The sequence below is a fragment of the Mytilus galloprovincialis genome, chromosome 3, assembly GCF_965363235.1.
Source record: "Mytilus galloprovincialis chromosome 3, xbMytGall1.hap1.1, whole genome shotgun sequence".
NCBI lineage: Eukaryota > Metazoa > Mollusca > Bivalvia > Mytilida > Mytilidae > Mytilus > Mytilus galloprovincialis.
In genome coordinates this window covers 90,921,297-90,940,547 of record NC_134840.1, presented here as the reverse complement: position 1 = coordinate 90,940,547, position 19,251 = coordinate 90,921,297, and the positions used below count along the sequence as shown (strand labels likewise).

The 19,251-nt window shown below is 30.5% G+C and overlaps 1 protein-coding gene across 2 annotated transcripts; it reads right to left on the bottom strand.

The window, feature by feature from the left end:
• Nucleotides 1-2,509: 2,509 nt before the first annotated feature.
• Nucleotides 2,510-19,164, bottom strand: LOC143069355 (RCC1 and BTB domain-containing protein 1-like). 2 transcript variants are annotated; one of them, XM_076243942.1, is made up of 16 exons: nt 19,068-19,164; nt 14,988-15,254; nt 14,514-14,621; nt 14,048-14,214; nt 13,227-13,317; nt 12,652-12,719; nt 12,016-12,123; nt 11,257-11,396; nt 10,591-10,781; nt 9,906-9,923; nt 8,138-8,193; nt 7,590-7,660; nt 7,148-7,201; nt 6,702-6,799; nt 5,442-5,572; nt 2,510-4,931 (listed from the first exon to the last, which is right to left on the bottom strand). In XM_076243942.1, exons 2-16 carry the CDS (start codon nt 15,154-15,156, stop codon nt 4,791-4,793), a joined length of 1,611 nt encoding a protein of 536 aa, XP_076100057.1. In that variant the 5' UTR covers nt 15,157-15,254; nt 19,068-19,164; the 3' UTR covers nt 2,510-4,790. The 2 variants fall into 2 exon arrangements, with proteins under 2 accessions (XP_076100057.1, XP_076100058.1); XM_076243943.1 differs by lacking the exon at nt 9,906-9,923.
• Nucleotides 19,165-19,251: the final 87 nt, after the last annotated feature.

Below are 19,251 nucleotides of genomic sequence, written 5' to 3'. Positions count from 1 at the left end.
ACTTTAATGTAGACCAATTTGAAAACGGGACCAAAAATTAAGAATCTACATAGACAGTTAGATTTGGCATATCGAAGAACCCCAATTATTCAATTTTTGATGAAATCAAACAAAGTTTAATTTTGGACCCCGATTTGGACCAACTTGAAAACTGGGCCAATAATCAAAAATCTAAGTACATTTTTAGATTCAGCATATCAAAGAACCCCAAGGATTCAATTTTTGTTAAAATCAAACTTAAGTTTAATTTTGGACCCTTTGGACCTTAATGTAGACCAATTTGAAAACGGGACCAAAAATTAAGAATCTACATACATAGTTAGATTCGGCATATCAAAGAACCCCAATTATTCAATTTTTGATGAAATCTAACAAAGTTCAATTTTGGACCCTTTGGACCCCTTATTCCTAAACTGTTGGGACCAAAACTCCCAAAATCAAAGCCAACCTTTTTTTTATGGTTATAAACCTTGTGTTTAAATTTCATAGATTTCTATTTACTTATACTAAAGTTATGGTGCGAAAACCAAGAATAATGCTTATTTGGGCCCCTTTTTGGCCCCTAATTCCTAAACTGTTGGGACCTCAATTCCCAAAATCAATCTCAACCTTCCTTTTGTGGTCATAAACCTTGTGTTAAAATTTCATTGATTTCTATTTACTTATACTAAAGTTATTGTGCAAAAACCAAGAATAATGCTTATTTGGGCCCTTTTTTGGCCCTAATTCCTAAAATGTTGGGACCAAAACTCCCAAAATCAATCCCAACCTTCCTTTTGTGATCATAAACCTTGTGTTAAAATTTCATAGATTTCTATTCACTTTTACTAAAGTTAGAGTGCGAAAACTAAAAGTATTCGGACGACGACGACGATGAAGACGACGCAGACGACGACGCCAACATCATACCAATATACGACAAAAAATTTTTAATTTTTGCGGTCGTATAACAAAAATGAGGAAAAACATCAATAAAAATTTCCCTCTCGATACTGTCTTTTGATTGAAAGAAGCTTCCAAGTTTGGTAAAAAATCCAGGATAGTTTATGAATCTAATAAATGTTTTATAAACTTTAACTGCAGACTGTATGTAATGTTAACTGGAAGAAAAACTAAGTCCATTTATAAGTAAAATACGGAAAAAGTGATCTTTTTTTCACAAAATTTACTTCTGAATAATATCTTATGATCAGAAACAAGCTTTTGTCTAAGTTTGGTAGAAATCCAGGATAGTTTAAGAACATTATAAAAATTTTAAAAACTTAAACCACAGAGTGAATGTTTTGTTTCTGGCAAAAAAAACTTAAGTCCATTTATAAGTAAAATACGGAAAAGTGGAAATTTATTTTTACAAAATTTACTTCTTGATACTATCTTATGATCATAAACAAGCTTCTGTCCAAGTTTGGTACAAATCAAAGATAGTTTATGAAAGTTATTAAAATTTTAAAAACTTTAACCACAGAGTGAATGTAAAGTTTCCTCGCAGAAAAACTAAGTCCATGTATAAGTAAAATACGGAAAAAATGGAATATTATTTTTACAAAATTTACTTCTGGATACTTTCTTATGATCATAAACAAGCTTCTGTCCAAGTTTGGTAGAAATTCAGTATAGTTTAAGAAAGTTATTAAAATTTCAAAAACTTTAACCACAGAGTGAATATTTGTGGACGCCGCCGCCGACGGAATGTAGGATCGCTTAGTCTCGCTTTTTCGACTAAAGTCGAAGGCTCGACAAAAAGATTGTACAAATAGACTATTGAATATTCCAAGTCGTATTTGATACATGTGCAGTGTTGTTTATTAAAGAATCAAAACACGTTGATATCATTTTTTACCATGTGTTTGGACAAACATCCATACTGGTTGCAGAGTTGGAAATTAAAAAAAAAATAGGAATGTGTCCAGTGGACACAGATGATGCCCCCCTTGCATATCATATAAAGATGTAAAAGACATGCTACCCAAATTTGTACTTGATCTGAGATTTGTGGTAATAATATTTGTGTATAAGATTCATACCATTTGGTTGAGACAAGCTTAAGTTAGAAAATAGAAGGGGCATTAAATGATTTTATGTAGAAGAAATTTAATGACGTGTAAACATATTTTAAATCTTTATTTTCAATTACTCTCAAATAGAGAAATGTGAATGTGACACCACCAAAGTTCAAGCTTAATCTGTATTTTGTGTTAATAAGCATTGTGTATAAGTTTCATAACATTTGTTTGAGACAAATTAAAGTTGGAGAACAGAAACCAATTTTGGGATGTACGAATGCAAGGGTATAAACGCTCAACGTCGGCTTAGAAACATTGGAAAAGATTCTGGCTGCTTGTTTCTCCAATTATCCTTCTGATTTAGATGACATTCTTTTTATGGTGAATGGATGATTAACCCATCAAGAGCCAAAAGACAGCTCATGTCACTAAGATGTTTTAGAACATTAACTAATGCTGTCCCATATAGTTAAATAGTTTTATGTAGAAATTTAATGAAGTGTAAACATATTTTAAATCTTTATTTTCAATAACAACAATAACGCTTATCACATATAAATCATAGCATTGCACAATCAATAATTCAACAACAATATTCTTACATGTAAGTTGTCTATGAAGGTATCACCTGCTTTTTTACATTATAACAACTAACATTTTTATCAATCACTCTCAAATATAGAAATGACAATGTCTTTATAACAAATCCTTGAACTTCCTAATACAATTCATTTACTATTCTAGGGTAATGAATATGCCATAGGTCTAAAAATTAAGTGTGCATGGTTGGGTACACTTAAAATCATTATGATGCAAAATATGAACACAAAAAAGAGGTGCATGCTGAAATTGTATAACAAGATATAAGCCATAATTTCACTGAAATTCTTCATAAATCAAGGTTATGTATGTGTTGGTAGTTATGTCCATTCATTTTATGCTTTTGGAGAAACTAAGTGTTAACACGAATTCTACTTCATAACCAAATTAAAGTTATGCAATGGCATTATCTTCTGTACATTCACTAATAATTTTACTCAGTCAGTTCACTAGTTTAAGAACTGTTTGTTAATATGAAAATACAATTGATTTGACCCAGACAACACAGGACAACTAACTGTAAACATTAGTGTGTACCATCTTAGAACACAAGAATACTGGAATGTTAATACTTATATACTGTTTCAAACCATAAAAAACAATACCATAGCTTCAACATCACAGCTGACTCTCATGGTACAGTTTATGTACAATATTGCAATGATGGAATTACTGTCATGTTTTTAATAAGTTATAAAAATACTCAGCCTGCAACACATTTTTCTTTATACAATGTACATTAAAATGACCTTGACAATAAAAAAAATATTAGAGATTGCAATACTTTAAAAAAAAAAAATCATTTAATCTTCCAATATCTTAAATATTTTGTGATGTGACTTTTTCCCTCATCAATGAGAAATTTTGTAACAACAAAATTAAAACATTGATCAATGATCCAACTGTACCAGTTAAATAGAGTTTCTTACAAAATGTAACTAGATATAAAAGCTTAATTTTAAATTCAGTTCTATCTGTTGCAATTAGCCAGAGCTTCTGCATTACATTACACCTGGCTAACCCAGACTTTAATAATGTAATTGAGAATGGAAATGGGGAGTGTGTCAAAGAGACAACAACCCGACCCTAGGGCAGACAATAGCTGAAGGCCACCAATGGGTCTTCAATGCAGCGAAAAACTCCTGTACCCTACCTGCCTACCTAGAATTGTGAGGTGGACAAATCTAGTTTTAAAATGATCAAATTGGCTAATTATGTTCAAATACAGGCAGATAGTTCATATTAGGACTTTTATTGCTAACTGCTTTCATTTCTGTTAAATAAAAATGACACTAAAAATGCCTTTTCTGTTAAGACACTAAAATTGTTTTAGCTTGTATAGATGTGCGTAATATACAATTTTGCTAACACAATATCTCTTACATATATTGCAACTCTTAAGCCCACAAAATGAATAAATAGTGAGTGTAACTTTTCATTATACAACAAAAGAAAAATAATCTAATGAGTATTTGCAGGCATGGTCCTAACACATGTTGTACTTGACACCCTTACCATTTTGATATTGGGTAAAGAAATTGTGTGGTGGATAAAACAAAGTATCAGTAATACAAAATTTCCCATACTTCACTTCAATATAATACAAACAAATAAATCAAGTTTACAAAAACAATGTTTTATTTTATTTTTTAAAATGGAAAGGAACAAATAAATGTGCCAGTTAATTCATTTTTTTTAATTTTCAAAATGATTAGATTTAAGTGACTTAAACAAATAACAACAACAAACAACATTGCTTTGATCAAACCCTACAAGGCCTTTTAAGCTGTTGAGCATACACAAATAACACCATATAAAATATCAATAAAAGTTTATAATCTGACTAAATGTACTATTCACTGTGTTGACACTTTCCAATACTTGATCCCAATAAAATTGAATTGGCATTCTGTAACTTCAATATCATATGACACTTGGAAAATTTGTTAATCAGTTAAAGAAGTTCTTTTATCTATTAAAATGGTTTCTGGAATCAGATAATAAACTTTCCCAGATATTTTCCACTTAATAAAGAAAACATTTCAGGCACAGATTCAGTATTTTATGTTAGGAGTATCACTCATAAAGGACAATATTTTGACAAAAATTTGCTGTAATTTTACAATAAATTTATAGAAGAGGCTTGTTTGCATCCCTATCTGAATCTGCTCCTGATTTTGATTATGGTCAGTTTCTAAAGGCTCCTGATAATGCAGCTTTTCTAATGAACTCTTTGAGAATACATTCCTCCAGCTGACTAAATGCTTCAGTTTGTGTTACAGCAGTCATATGATTCAGGGCAAAGCGGAAACAAAAATCTTCCAGTTCCTGTAAATACAAATATATAAAATGTATTTCAAATAGCTTCATGCCATATATTATGACTTGTACATGCTGAGGAAAAATGTGACACAAATTTTTTATACACAGAGGGGCAGATTTATTCAAGTATACCCCATCTTTTGGGGCTTGGCAATTTAAATAAATATATACTAAAAAGCATTTCCATATTTTTTAAACAAATGTACAAACCATATTATTCTTCTTAAAAATAGTAAAAAGTTCACTACAAGGCAATACTTTAGTGTTCTTTGTGTCATAATAATTCTGATTGTTAACAAATGTTAATTTTAAGATTATTTCTTTCAACAATCATAATTACATAAACATCTAACAGAAAAACAATTTAGATCAAATTTTTACTTTATTCAGAGATAAAAAAAAAAAAAATAAGTGTGTTTTTTTAACAATATGTTTCATCTTTTTTTTTATGTTCAAATTCAAAGTTTTTCATCTGTCGTTGGAGAACAATTTGATTTATTGAAATAGTATTCATACCTTAGCTTCAAATTTAATAGCAGCAGCATACAACATTGCTACATTATCTGTTGTCATCCCTTTCTTGATAATCTGTTCACACATTTTCTTCAATATTGGTTCACAGTAGGCATTGGCTAAATCCAACAAACCTAAAATTATTATAATAATCTCCTGAAACATTTACCCTTTGCATAATTCATTCTACAGTGTTTTACAGCCATGTTACATTTACAAATAGTGTATGGTATTAAAATAGCATGGCACTGTTTTTTGCATTTAGTTATATTCATGTTTTATATTATCCTACCAAAAATGCAGAAGAGGGCACACATTGAAATGTTTCACCTGCTGTATTGACCTTTGATTTTTTCTTAAAAGTCTTAAAGGGGCACTAGCTGTGAAATTCATGTTCACCGATTTTAATCAAATTTTCATATTTGATTTATAACAATGTAAAACATTTAAAAAAAAGTCTAAAATAAACAATTAACTGGGCACAGGTATGAAAATATGTAGCTTCGTTTTGTGTGTTTCTAGTCTAGATCTAATTAGTTATCGAGTTGACCTCTAAAGTCTATTGATAGACATTAGTATTCACAGCATTTGGATTGACACTTTTATTCTACAAAAAACATCATACTGGCTTGTGATCTTAGTAGTGAACGTAATATTTAGATTAGATTCGGAGAAGATTTCCGCATACAGATAAAGATAAAAGATTGGACTCATATTTTGACAATTAAGTTGACAGTAATATTTGTGTAATACTTCTTGCAAACTTTTGTATAATAAATCTTGCAAATTTTATTATTTATTTGTATCTTTTGTTGGCTACAATTTAAAGGTGATTTCTGACCGTAACACAGTATTATACAATTATAGTCTTTGTATGAGGTCGATACAAGGTTATATCGACCTAAGAGAAGCATATTGACTGAGGACAAAGTCTGAGGTCGATATGCTTCTCTAGGTCGATATAACATCGTATTGACCTCAACCAAAGGCTACAATTGTTATATTATTAATCAACATCTATTGCATGAACAATGTAAATAAGGGGATTTCTAGAATGTATTTTTAGTAACATGCTGTATGCCTGTGCAATATGCTGTTTTTGACCTACGAAAAACTAAACACAACAGTATTGGCGTGCAAACTGAGCAAATTTATACAAATGTTCATGTGATCAAGTTTTAACGAATCACAACTCCTTAAAAATATTCGATTAATAATATACATGTATACGGAGTAAATGTACAAGTGTAATGACAAACTCACCTATTGCTTCCTCAGGTTTCAGGTCTACCCTGTCTGTATACAGGTATCTAAGGAAAGCCTTATATACTGTGTAAGTATACTGACTGATTTCTATAACTCTGTAAAGAAAAATATCATTATTTCCTGTAAATAGTTCTGACAAATACTGTCTTATGATTGTGAAAACAAATTGGAATGAAAAAAAAGCTGTTAAAGATCTCTGTACCAACCACAAACATATTTCTAACATTGTAACCTGTATTTATATATTACCCAGGTGGTGTACTCAAAGTGTTTGAAGGACGTCATGTTAGAATCAGTTCATTAAAAATGTTTCAATTGATAATACTAAAAATAATATTCAAACAATTGAGAGCCAGACCTTTTAAGGTTGAGTTGCTTGATATTTACAAGTAAAAACAGTAGCAATGTGCTTTGGGTGAACTCTGTCTGTATGAAGCACTTACTGTTTTTCATCTTCTTCCCAGCAAGATTGAAACATTGAACTGAAATGGTCACATCTGAAAAACACATACATACAGGAATAGAATTGTATATGTAAAGTTGTTATTAACAATTGGAATACATGAAATCCTATTATAAGTTTGGTAATTCCCATTTAACACACTACTAAACTGTTGTATCAATATGTTAAATGAGCTGGTTGTGAATCATTTTCATCTGAAATTCTATTCCATGTAAAGTATGATCTTTGATTACATCTTCTTTATAAATAGTTTGTCTGTCTAAACATTTTCACTTCAAATCATTTACCTACAAATTATATATTATGTTGTCTGCATAAGTCATATGTTCTAAATGTGTATACTTAAGATTTTTTATGACATTGATCAATGAAATTCAAGCTTTCATAAATTTATCTACAACAAAGAAATCATAATAATTTACCTTATTTTTAGGATTGATTTGTGGACATGTATTAACCTTCCTTCAACTGAAAACTTTAAATCACTAGTCACCTGGAATAATAAAAAAAAAGACTTCATGTTAACTTCCAAGAGTGTTTTTTAATCTGGAAATTAAGGAAACAACAATCAATCGAAAGTGTTTTTGCAGGTATTAATACTCAGAAGTCTGATGTCTGAAAATTAAATGATTCTATAAAAATATCTATATTTGCATCTCACTTTGAAGCTTAGTGCACATGGTCAGTCTAAATTCCATTTTTTTGCAAATGTCAGGTTACAAAATTTGTCAAAGTTGTGAGCCTTTTATTGCTGACAATGATTCATGGGTTTTGCTCATTACTGAAGACTGTAAAATGATTATATAGTTATATCACTTGTATTATAATGGATAGTTGTCAAATTGGCAATCATAACACATTTGCTTATTTTCATACCAAATAATGATATTAAATATTTACCGGAATAAAAAAAGGATATGAGAATATATCAATGAGGGGACATGAGGCTTAAAAAGTTTTGTTTACTTACGGGGTCATCAAATGATCTGGTAATATCATCTAATACACTAGCACCTTTCTGTCGATCTGAAATTAAAAGTTTGTTCTTTAATCAAGACTTCTTTTTGTTTTCTGTTACTTGTCCCATATACTGCCATATTTCAAATAGATTGTATTAATAAATGAAAATTTTAAATAAAATTTTTAGTAATATTGCAAAACATAAATTCATAATATAAACATCTAGAATTGTTAATAAGTATAACAGTATAAAGCTGATATATAAAGTCATTTCTGTAAGATATATTCAGTCTAGTAGAGATAATTTGATCTGACACCAATAAAATCAAACAAGCGACTGCTCTCATGAACAATTTAAAAGAATCGAAATTTTAATGATACTGTCATTTTTATAAAATCATTATTTATCCTAATTATTCTCAATGTATGTCAAGTATAAAATGCATATTCAGCAAAACAGATAAATATATGCCACCATTTCCCAAATATAAGCCAAGAAATCTAGCATCTACTATATAGGTTTGGTCAAAAACAGATTGTGCATTTCTTAAATTTGCTTTACATGTTTTTTCTCTATAATTGAATAGTACATTCAGTGTCTCAATTAAAAGACTTTTCCCCATCACCAATAGTCACACTGTATATCTGCCTAAATTTCTCTTGGATCAACCAATTTTAATATGGTAATACTCTAGGCCATTTCATTTTTCAGTTTTATTTTAATTTTTTTCCTTTGAAAAATAACCCAAAACCTATCAATTGTTTTATATTCTATCACAAAGTCTTATCATTGAACTATATAAATGTTTTGAAATACAAAATTCTTTATTTAAGCCATATAACTATAACAGAATATAAATTATTAGTCATGTTTTCTGGTTGAATGTGTTATCATCCTCATCATGTTAGTTGTGAATTGTTCTGCATTAATCCATAAAAAACCTATAATTGTCTTTCCAAGTAATCTTTCTTTCAAAGTTCATTTAATTCAGAGAATCAATGGCCTTATATTATATTTACTCCAAATTATTATGAAACTACAGTTTATTTTGTCTTCAAAATCGATGTTATCTGACAGATTTAGAGTGATATGCATTTTGGATTTTGAATAAGAAAAGAGGACACAGTAAAAGTATGTAATAGAGTAAAAATTTGTTTTAATAATCAATGTTTCTAATTCTGTGATTGTAACAGAAAAATGATCAATTAATCTTAAAATGTCACCACCACCACATGACATTAAAGGACTTAATTTCAGTTGCTTCACAAAAAGAAAGATTTTTTACAAATATTTTGGCAAAACATTTGAAAAGTAGAAGTGCAATTAGCTGATGTGACACACTATAATGAGTTTATAAAATATACTTCAATCACTTATATGTGGCATGGTGTGTAAATACACTAACTAAATACACATTGACATTGACAGAAGAAACAATTTTTGTCCTTAATACATGTAAATATTAAAACCATGTTTATTTCAATAAATAAATAATTAAAAGAATGCCTTTTTACAAATTTTAAGATTTGATTTTCATTTTAGCATTTTTTTTAAAACTATGTTTTAAGTTTTAAGAATGGAAAGTTCCACCAAGTTCGATCTGCAACAAAATTCAGACAACAGCCAACATTAAAAAAAAATCATTCAATGCTGATTGAATAATTAAATGGTTAGCAATGAGAACGAAATTAATATATCTTTAATTTAATAAAAAACAAACAAAACTCAAAAGTTGTTAGTTACTTAACAATGTCAATTAATTTGATGTATATCCTACCACAAAGATCAGGGTTATCTGCAATCAAAGTTTAATTCTCAATGCATCTTAGGTTTAAAAATAAAGTGTGACAATAACCGACTTTTTTTGTTCTTGATCTGGAAGCAAAAATGCTGTTATAGACAATTAAATAAACCTATAACTAGATCTAATGTTAGATATGGTCCTGCTGTTAATGGAAGACTTTTTTACTAACTCATAACACTGCAAAATGTTACTGTGATATAGATTTTTTTTTTATACACAACATATGCTCAAAGGTCCAGCTGTTTCGATAAAGAAAATATTCACTAGTTGTACCATTAGTGATGTATTTGTGACTTCATATATAGGGGAATTTCTTAAACTTGATCGTTTTGCACAATTTTACAAATACAACAACAGTTTTCTGAAAAATTAACAACAACGCCCCACCATTGCCCAAAATACTTTTACTTAAATATTCTTTCAAACCCTATTCTTTACCTTTCAACCAAAATTTTAAGGGGTGAAGGTTGGTTCCACGTATGAAATCATGACAAAAATACTGCCCACATTGATTTTGAACAAACACTTTAATACAAGTTAACTGGTAAATAAGTTGAGAGGTTGTTTGAATATCCTGCCCGGCAAAAATGTCTAGTTTAACAACATTTATGGGTAATAATAAAATGATCTACATACATTTTTGCCTATAAATTCTTACCTATGGAATAAGTTCTCCATGTAACAGGAGGTGATGAGAAAGAAGCAAACACTTCATCAGTACTGGAGAATTTGGTTGGGTATAATGATGTTATAGACTGCCCTCTGCACTGCCCCCACATGTAAACTTGACCTGTTTCTGTCATGGCTGCTGATATGTGGGCATAATGACTGGCGGCTATCTCCACTACCCTAAAAATAATTTTCACGTTAGATAGACAAGAACTTAGCATATGGTAGATTCAACAGGAGGAAAACCAAAAAATTAAGGAAAATTACATGAATTAAAATTGTTTTGTCTCAGCAGATTTTATCTCAATACCAAACAATTTTTCAAAGTTTTTTATAATTATAGATTTAACTGACCTATGCATGAACAAATGGTTTACTCTTAGGCTATTACTCATCACATTTTTATTTGGATTATTAACAATAGAGAGTGCTCTTAAACCTTTCAATTTTGTAAAATTGACTGATACTGTGGATTCTTTGGATACCAATTTTCATTGGTTTCGTGGGTTACGGTGAATCATGAAATCAAATGTTCAACAAATGACAAATTTACGAAACCAGGAAATCATATACCCATGAACAGTTGTGTTTCCTTCATCCACGAAAATGTGTACCCATGAAAGTATATGAATCCACAGTAGTATTAATAGGATACCTCTCATTGGCCATAACTTTTATAGGTGATACTTGATTAGCCTTGTTCCCTGTTCCCAACTGACCATAAGAATTGGCTCCCCATGTGTATAATGTTCCTTCATCTGACAATGCCAGTGTATGAGCATAGCCACATACAAGCTTGAAATAAAAAAATATCATTCAATGAATGAAATAAAAAATAAAATCTAGTTGAATCACATCAAATATCTCATTCAACATTTATAACTGAGTATTTTTATTTAAAAAACAAATTATTAAAACAGTAAAAATGATTCTAAATTGAAGTCTGTGACCTTTTTTTTTAGCAAACTTCTATCATTCAAAATAGTTTTGATAAATTATTCAGAAATACAAATCTAAGCACAGAATTTTCTTTCGAATTTGAATATGTGACTAATTTCTACAGTGGAATTTAATATATGGTAGAAAAAATAGATATTTTGGGGTTTTGATATGTTTCAGAATTTTAAAAGGCTGTCAGATAACTTAAGGTCAATATAAGTAAAAAGAGTTGTGCCAAGAAGAGTGTCTGATTCAATAACATATGTTTCATTTGTTCCATTGGTTAGAAAAGCATTTTCTAATTTTGCCATTTATTTTGAACTTTTTGTTTGGTATTAACTAAGTTTAGAATACTTTTGGTTAGCATAGATTTATAACAATGAACCAAACAGGCAGAATTAAATACTTCCAGGTATTATCTGCAGTTTTACAGAATTAACCCATTTTAACAAATAGTCTCATAAAGGAAACAAACCTGACTTATTATTATTCCTTGAAGCTGTTGTACTCTGCAAGGATTTGGTTGATTGACATTATTACCCAGTCCTAGTTGTCCATTACCGTTATAGCCCCAGCCATACACCTACAATAAAATATTAAACATAATGTTGTTGCTGCATCTAATAAGCAGCTAAAAAGATGCTGAACTTATACCTAGTGTAAAGTGCATTGCCTATTTTTGTGAAGACATGCACTTGAATTTTACTTTAATAGTAATACATATTATATATATACCAAATATCACAATAAGAGCTGGACAACATCTATAGTTTAAATAATAAAAAAATTGCATTTAAAATCATACTGAACTGTTGCGTTGTTACAAAAAATCAAAATGTATCATAAATTTTTGCCTTATTTTTTTTCATCTCGGCTGAAGCTTGAAGGTCTTCAATGGAATTATTCAAAGCCAAATGGATATCACTGATTGTGGAGTTTTGTTCACTGATATGGTTACATTTTTCTTTCTATTTCATATTTTACAGTATGATTATATAACTGTCATTCAGGTTGCACTCCATTTTTATGATCAAGTTTATTATTTATTCTGACTTTTGAGTGAGACCTTACTAACAGCATGAACAAGTTTTTATATGATAAGTGTACATACCTCACCATTTTCCATTAGACACATTGATGAAGTTTGTCCGCAAGCTATAGATATGGCCATTTTAGAACCTATTAAAATACATCAAAATTTTGAAAGACTTAAATTAATCGTTCAGCACAAAAGGGAACTAATAAACCTTCCACCCTGTCCCAGGTTAGGGGAGGGTTAGTGCCCATTACATGTTTAACAACTCCACATTCTGCATGTGCCTGTCCGAAGTCAGGGGCCTGTAATTTAGTGGTTGTCATTTGTTACTGTGTTACCTTAATATTTTTTATTAATTATCTTGTACATAGATTAGGCTGTAAGTTTTCTCGTTTAAAGGTTTTACCATTGTCATTTTGGGGTCTTTTATAGCTGACAATGAGGTATGGGCTTTGCTCATTGTTGAAGGCAATAAGGTGACCTATACATGTAGTAGTTAATTTCTGTGTCATTTGGTCTCTTGTGGAGAGTTGTCTCATTGACAATCATACCTCATCTTCTTTTTTATACTTCTGTACATACTTTAATATACAGTTCTGGTAATCAACAAATGTGAACTTTGGAGTTGTTAAATCTGAAAATTACTTTACCTATGACGGCCATGACTTTTTTTGGTGTAGGCTGATTAGTTGTTGTTCCTGATCCAACCTGTCCACAATTATTCTGTCCCCAAGCATATATCTGTAAGAAAATAAATTATATAAGTGAACTAAAGAAGAAACTAGTTTTAACGATACTTTAATAAAATGTTGTTAACTGCAAGTGCACAACACCTTGTGATTATAGGGTTGTTTTATGAATAATTCGAGGAATAAATTGTTACAATGAATGAGCTTGTGAGTTAATATATTCATCAAAGTTCATGCTGTCTGTTTAAAGCATATGTTTGCCACTGATGATGTGACTAATTTGGACCTTTATTTCCACTGTAAATAGTGTAACATGATACATTATTGCAAGCTAACTTTTGGTCATGTTCTGTATAAAATATGTTAATGGTATACCATATGAGACCTTATCATAGTTTGGCATAAAGCCAAAATGTATGACAACATTCTTCATTCTTTGTGATCTGTCAATAAAATTACATTGTTTCCCTCTCATTAACAATTATCTATCAATATTTCAAATTTCTCAGTAGATTATTCATGCATTGTACTTTGTCTGAATTTAATTTGATGTTCTTTTTTTTTGAGTACATGTGTTGCTGGTCAGTAGACATTGTACTCTTAAGTTTTACTCAGATGGCCACATAGAAGTCTCTATGAAAGTGAATTTCCAACTGAGATAGAATCCATTCCCATTAGAAATAGTGAAGGAATGTATATAGTGCGTAAGCTGTATAATGTTTGTACTTTCATTTCTATGTAAAGACAAAAATTTGAAATTCCTTTTCCTTACTGTATCCTACCTCACCATCCTGTGTTAAAGCCATAGAATGATGACTGCCACATGCCACCTTAGTCACTTTCTTCCCCAGGACATTAGTATTAATCAATGAAGGACTCAGTCCCTGGGTGGAACCTCCATTGCCCAGCTGACAGTACCCATTGTGTCCCCAACTATATATCTCACCATCTGAAAGTACAAAAGACAGAGTAAAGAAGTGAATCAATTCAGAAATAATATTTGTCTCAATTCAAATGTAGGTTTAAAAGATACTTTATCAATTTATCTATCTGTAATAGGAAATTCAATGTAAACATATAGTATATTTCAAAACTAATCAAACACACACACACATGAAAATGTCTAGCATGTAATGTTTCTGAAATTTGTTTTGATTATACATGTATTCAACAAAATATGATAAAAATTCAAAGTCGACAAAGACACCCTATAGATATTTTTATTTTCACAATTGCACATGGACTTACCACTTGAAACTGCTAAAACGTGAGGACCACTTCCAAAGGCTATGTCTATAATTTTCTTCTTGCATAAAACTTCAATTTTTCTGGGTTCAAAACTGCTGTGTGAATCACCTGTTATAATATAAAATCAGTACATTTAGTGACTAAAAATATCAGTTAAAGAAGACATTTCTATTGCATGTATTACAATAAGAAAATAAGGTCTATACCATGTATACTACTTTTGACTTATTTAGAATAAACATAAACAACATTAACTGTTAGCTATATAGGATGAACATAAAATAAAGAACTATCAGTTTATATTCACTTTAAGAATATTGATTCTAACAGGATTAAGACAATTCAAATATCCCCACAATATTTTTAGCTACATGTATCCCTATCTTAAACTAGTGATGTAAATGTATTATTTTGACAGTCGCCATGTAAGCTTCATAGATATATCTGTTTACAAGGTAGGTCAGGAAAACTAACCTAGACCAAGACAGCTACTACAGTTAGATCCAATAGCATACACATCATCATCTTCATTGATATAGACAGCTTCATTACCAGAACTACCAAACACACAGATTTTCTTTATAGCCTGAACTTCACTTTGATCTAGCACACTAAACATTGGCCATTTACTAACATCTAGCATGGTGAAGGAATTTGTTTGATCTTAGCCTTATAAAGTAGTGTGCAGGAAATTTTCAGCCACCAACATTTTGCATGTCATGTTGAAGTCAATAACTACACCTGAAATAGTAATAGAAAACAAAAATTAAGTTGATCAAAATTTTTGAAAGAACGATTGAATATGTATAGATAATGCAAATCATGTTAAGGTATGAAGTTGAAAAAAATAAATTAATTATGTTAATAGCACTATTGCAGATATACATACATTCTTGGATGCATGCTTTTCAAATGGAAATAACATTGTTCACAGTTTATCTGTCCAAAACAATAGGCATAAGAGTTTATAGTGATGAGTGTATGAATTCTAAATGTTCTTATTATCTGTAAGTTTGATGAAAATATTATTATTTCATGTTGTTTGCAAATGTTGCATGAGATGATTCTTCAAGTTTTTACTTTTATTGTGAAAGAAATAAAACCTTTCCCCAGAAACAGCTTTTGTTAACCTAGATACTCAAATTTTAGGAGGCAAGTTGCTTTGACACCATGCTTTTTGACTCTTGTTTTGTTGTGCAGAAGACAGAATAATCCCTAAAGATAAAATTCCACATACATGTACATGTATAAGAACCATGCCATGTGAAAATTTTCATCAAGGATGACAAATGCAACTATGCATGGTACCTACAGGTATAGGACACAGAGACATGATGATTAGTTTATTGTGGAAGGAAGAGAAGTTACAGATAAACAAAATTAGGTCTTCTCATTTATTAGTAAATATTCATAAGAAATGAGGTGACACTGTAATATTTATTTTTATCAAATGATTGTGTATGAATTTATATTGCCTACTTATTTTGTATTTATCACAAACTTATTGTTTGTATCATACATGACATGTATGATACGTGTTTCTCGTTTTTTATATAGATTAGACCATTGGTTTTCCCGTTTGAATGGTTTTACACTAATAACTTTGGGGTCAAGGCTCCATGTTGAAGGCCATACATTGACCTATAATAATTTACTTTTATTAATTGTTATTTGGATGGAGAGTTGTCTCATTGGCACTCACACCACATCTTAAATTCCTAGATCTATGTAAATGTGATTATTATTATTATTTTTGTTACAATTCCTGAATTTGCCAGGTTCACTATTCATACGAAAAAAAATCAGGGTTGTGTGTATAGGAAACAGGCCAAATTGTAACAAACCCCTATAAAATGAATCCGGGTCTGTTCGCCCCGATTCATGTTCGCCCTAGTACCTGTTCGCCCAGGGTCCATTCGCCCTGATTTTTATTTTTATTCTAATTGTTGTATAGTCACATTATTTTAAGTATTTGAAGAAAATATGTTAAAGTTTGTTGAAAAATTGACAGAATATTTATATTGCCGCAATTAATTTACATAGGCGGATCCAGGGGGGGCTCTGGGGGGCCCGGGCCCCCCCTTTCGTGGGAAAAATTTGGTTGATTATATAGGGAATCACTGAAGCATGACCGGAGTGGGCCCCCTCTTAGATCAGTCAGTGGGCCCCCCCTTATGAAAAGTTCTGGATCAGCCACTGATTTATCATTAATTTTTCCCTTTGATTTGCAGAGTAGAATACTGGAATACAATGTATTTATCTTTATTGATATTTGTTAACAAAATAATTGTATTCAGTCAATCACGAATGTATGCACTATGACTAGTCTCAAGACTAGAGTATAAATAAATGAACTTGTAAATTTTATCCGTTTCATAATTTACAGTTCGTACTACATCATTGTTTTTATTAATTTCAAGCTGAATATTTTATCAAAACAAAACCAGGGATTCAAATTATTTTGTCATTAAACAATTTATGATCCTAAACAAATCCATAAATTTCAAGAATATACATGATATAATTTACCATAGAAATATCTGAATAAGTTTATTCAACTTCATGAAATGCCCTCCATGGGCGGATCCAGAAGGGGGTCCTGGGGGTTTTGACGATCAATGTATTTGAATGGGAGCATATAGTTGGAACACCCGGGAACACCCCCCTTTTTAAAATGGCTGGTTCTGCCCCTGCCCTCAATGACCTCAATACTAATATTTTTAAAGTAGGGCGAACTCAGAGCGAACGGACCTAGGGCGAACATGTTATTAGGACGAACGGTCCCGATACCCTATAAAATGGCAATAAATATTTATAAATTCATATATTCCAATAATCACAATATTTCTTCTTCTGACCAAATTCATGTTTAAAATATTAAACATGCATAGTATAATTTCAAACATATGGGCCAAACAGTGTCACATATGTACCTGAGACAATATCTGGAAAAGTCTAATTTCCATGTCCCGCACTTCACCAGCAATTATTTTTTTATTCGACCATCTTTTTTTTAAATTTTAAGTTTCAGTATAAACTAAATTATATAATGCACCATGGCCTGCCAATTAAACACTCATTCTTATATTTCTTCCAATATAATATTGTAATTTAAATGTTCAACCCCCCCTAAAATCATGTTGTCCCCTGTGTTTTTTTGAAAACTAAATCATTCAAATAATATCCAAATTAATTAAACAGGCGTCCGATTCTCACATATATGATATATTATATAATAAACTTGCCCCTAATTTGTCTTTTTATGTTATAACTATAGCATGTAATAAAATTTTGCAAATTTTAACAGAAAAAAAATTTGTCCCCAGGGGTGATTTCCCTCCTGTTACCACTGGTTTTTTTTTACCTGTGGAAACGTTTACAAGACCAAGAGTTATTTTCCCATTATGTATTGTGAAGAGCTTCATTTCCTGAATGCATTAGTACAAAGAAATAGTTGGAAAGGCGGCCAGGTTTGAAAATTCAAGCCCATCCAAGGTAAGAATTTATAGAAAAATACTTATTGGTGTTCTATCCTGTTACAGCCTTTTCTTACACTTTCTGAGAATATTTTTAAGTGTGCACCACAGCATTAAGTGTGTTTTTATATCATCTTTTTAAAAGTTATATGTCACAGGAAATGCACTTACATTTAATGTGATAAAAGGGACAAAAACTATCGCGTAATTCCTTTCTGTTACGTCCTGTCATGTTACCTGATAAAAAGTAACAGCATAACCATCATCAGTAACAGGAAGGATGTTCAAGACAATTTTACTGAAGAATCGAAAAGTTAATCTACTATATGCCAACCATTTCATTTAATATAAGTTATCACCACCATATTAAATAAATTTCAAAATAATATACAGTATATTGAATAAAAAAATAGGTTTTTTGCTTTTGATAACAGCAGAGAACATTGTGCAATTCTAGTATAGTAGATAGTAACAGAAAGGAATTTATTTTAGAATTTTTCATTACCTAGGCAGATTTTTCATCTTGCAAATACAGTTTCAAAGGATAAATGACATTGTTTGCTGTTATCTTCCAATTGTGACCAATTTAAAATGATGTATTTTTCTTAAACATTAAAGTAAAGCAGAAAAATCCTTTCTGTTACCAACTCTGTCCTGTTACCGTTGTGCTGTTACTCAAGATTCTTTCATGTTACCGACATTTCTGACTATATTTACTATTTACGTATATTTCTAAACCTTTTGTATTGCAAATGCTAAAATCAATAATTGGCATTTGATAAACTATTGCAGGACACTAGTAAACCACAAATAGTGTCTTAAACTTATTCCTTATTCCCATTAGAAACTTTTTAAAATTGATTCACTTTGGTAACAGGAAAGAACTGGATTTTTTTTGTACCATTTTTAAAATAGTCATTGTTTCCTTATTAAACAATTGTTTGAATTACAGACAACAGTTCCTAGATCCCCAATGTGTGTTCTTCGATTTGTGCTATTAAAATACTGGGTCTAAAAAAAAATTGTTGTTTTTTCTTATTTCCAAAAATTAGACTTTTTCAGATATTGTCTCACCTACATTTATAATGATTTTACCAAGCATGAGACCGAGTGAGTGCATATAACAGTATAATAAATGTAAACAAACTAAATTCATATTAGTCTGGTACACTTTTCATTCGTCAACTGGGAACCAGATAAATGGTAGGTTTTTGTTATGTACGTGTTCATTGGATGTTCTGAAAATACCATCGAATCAGAAT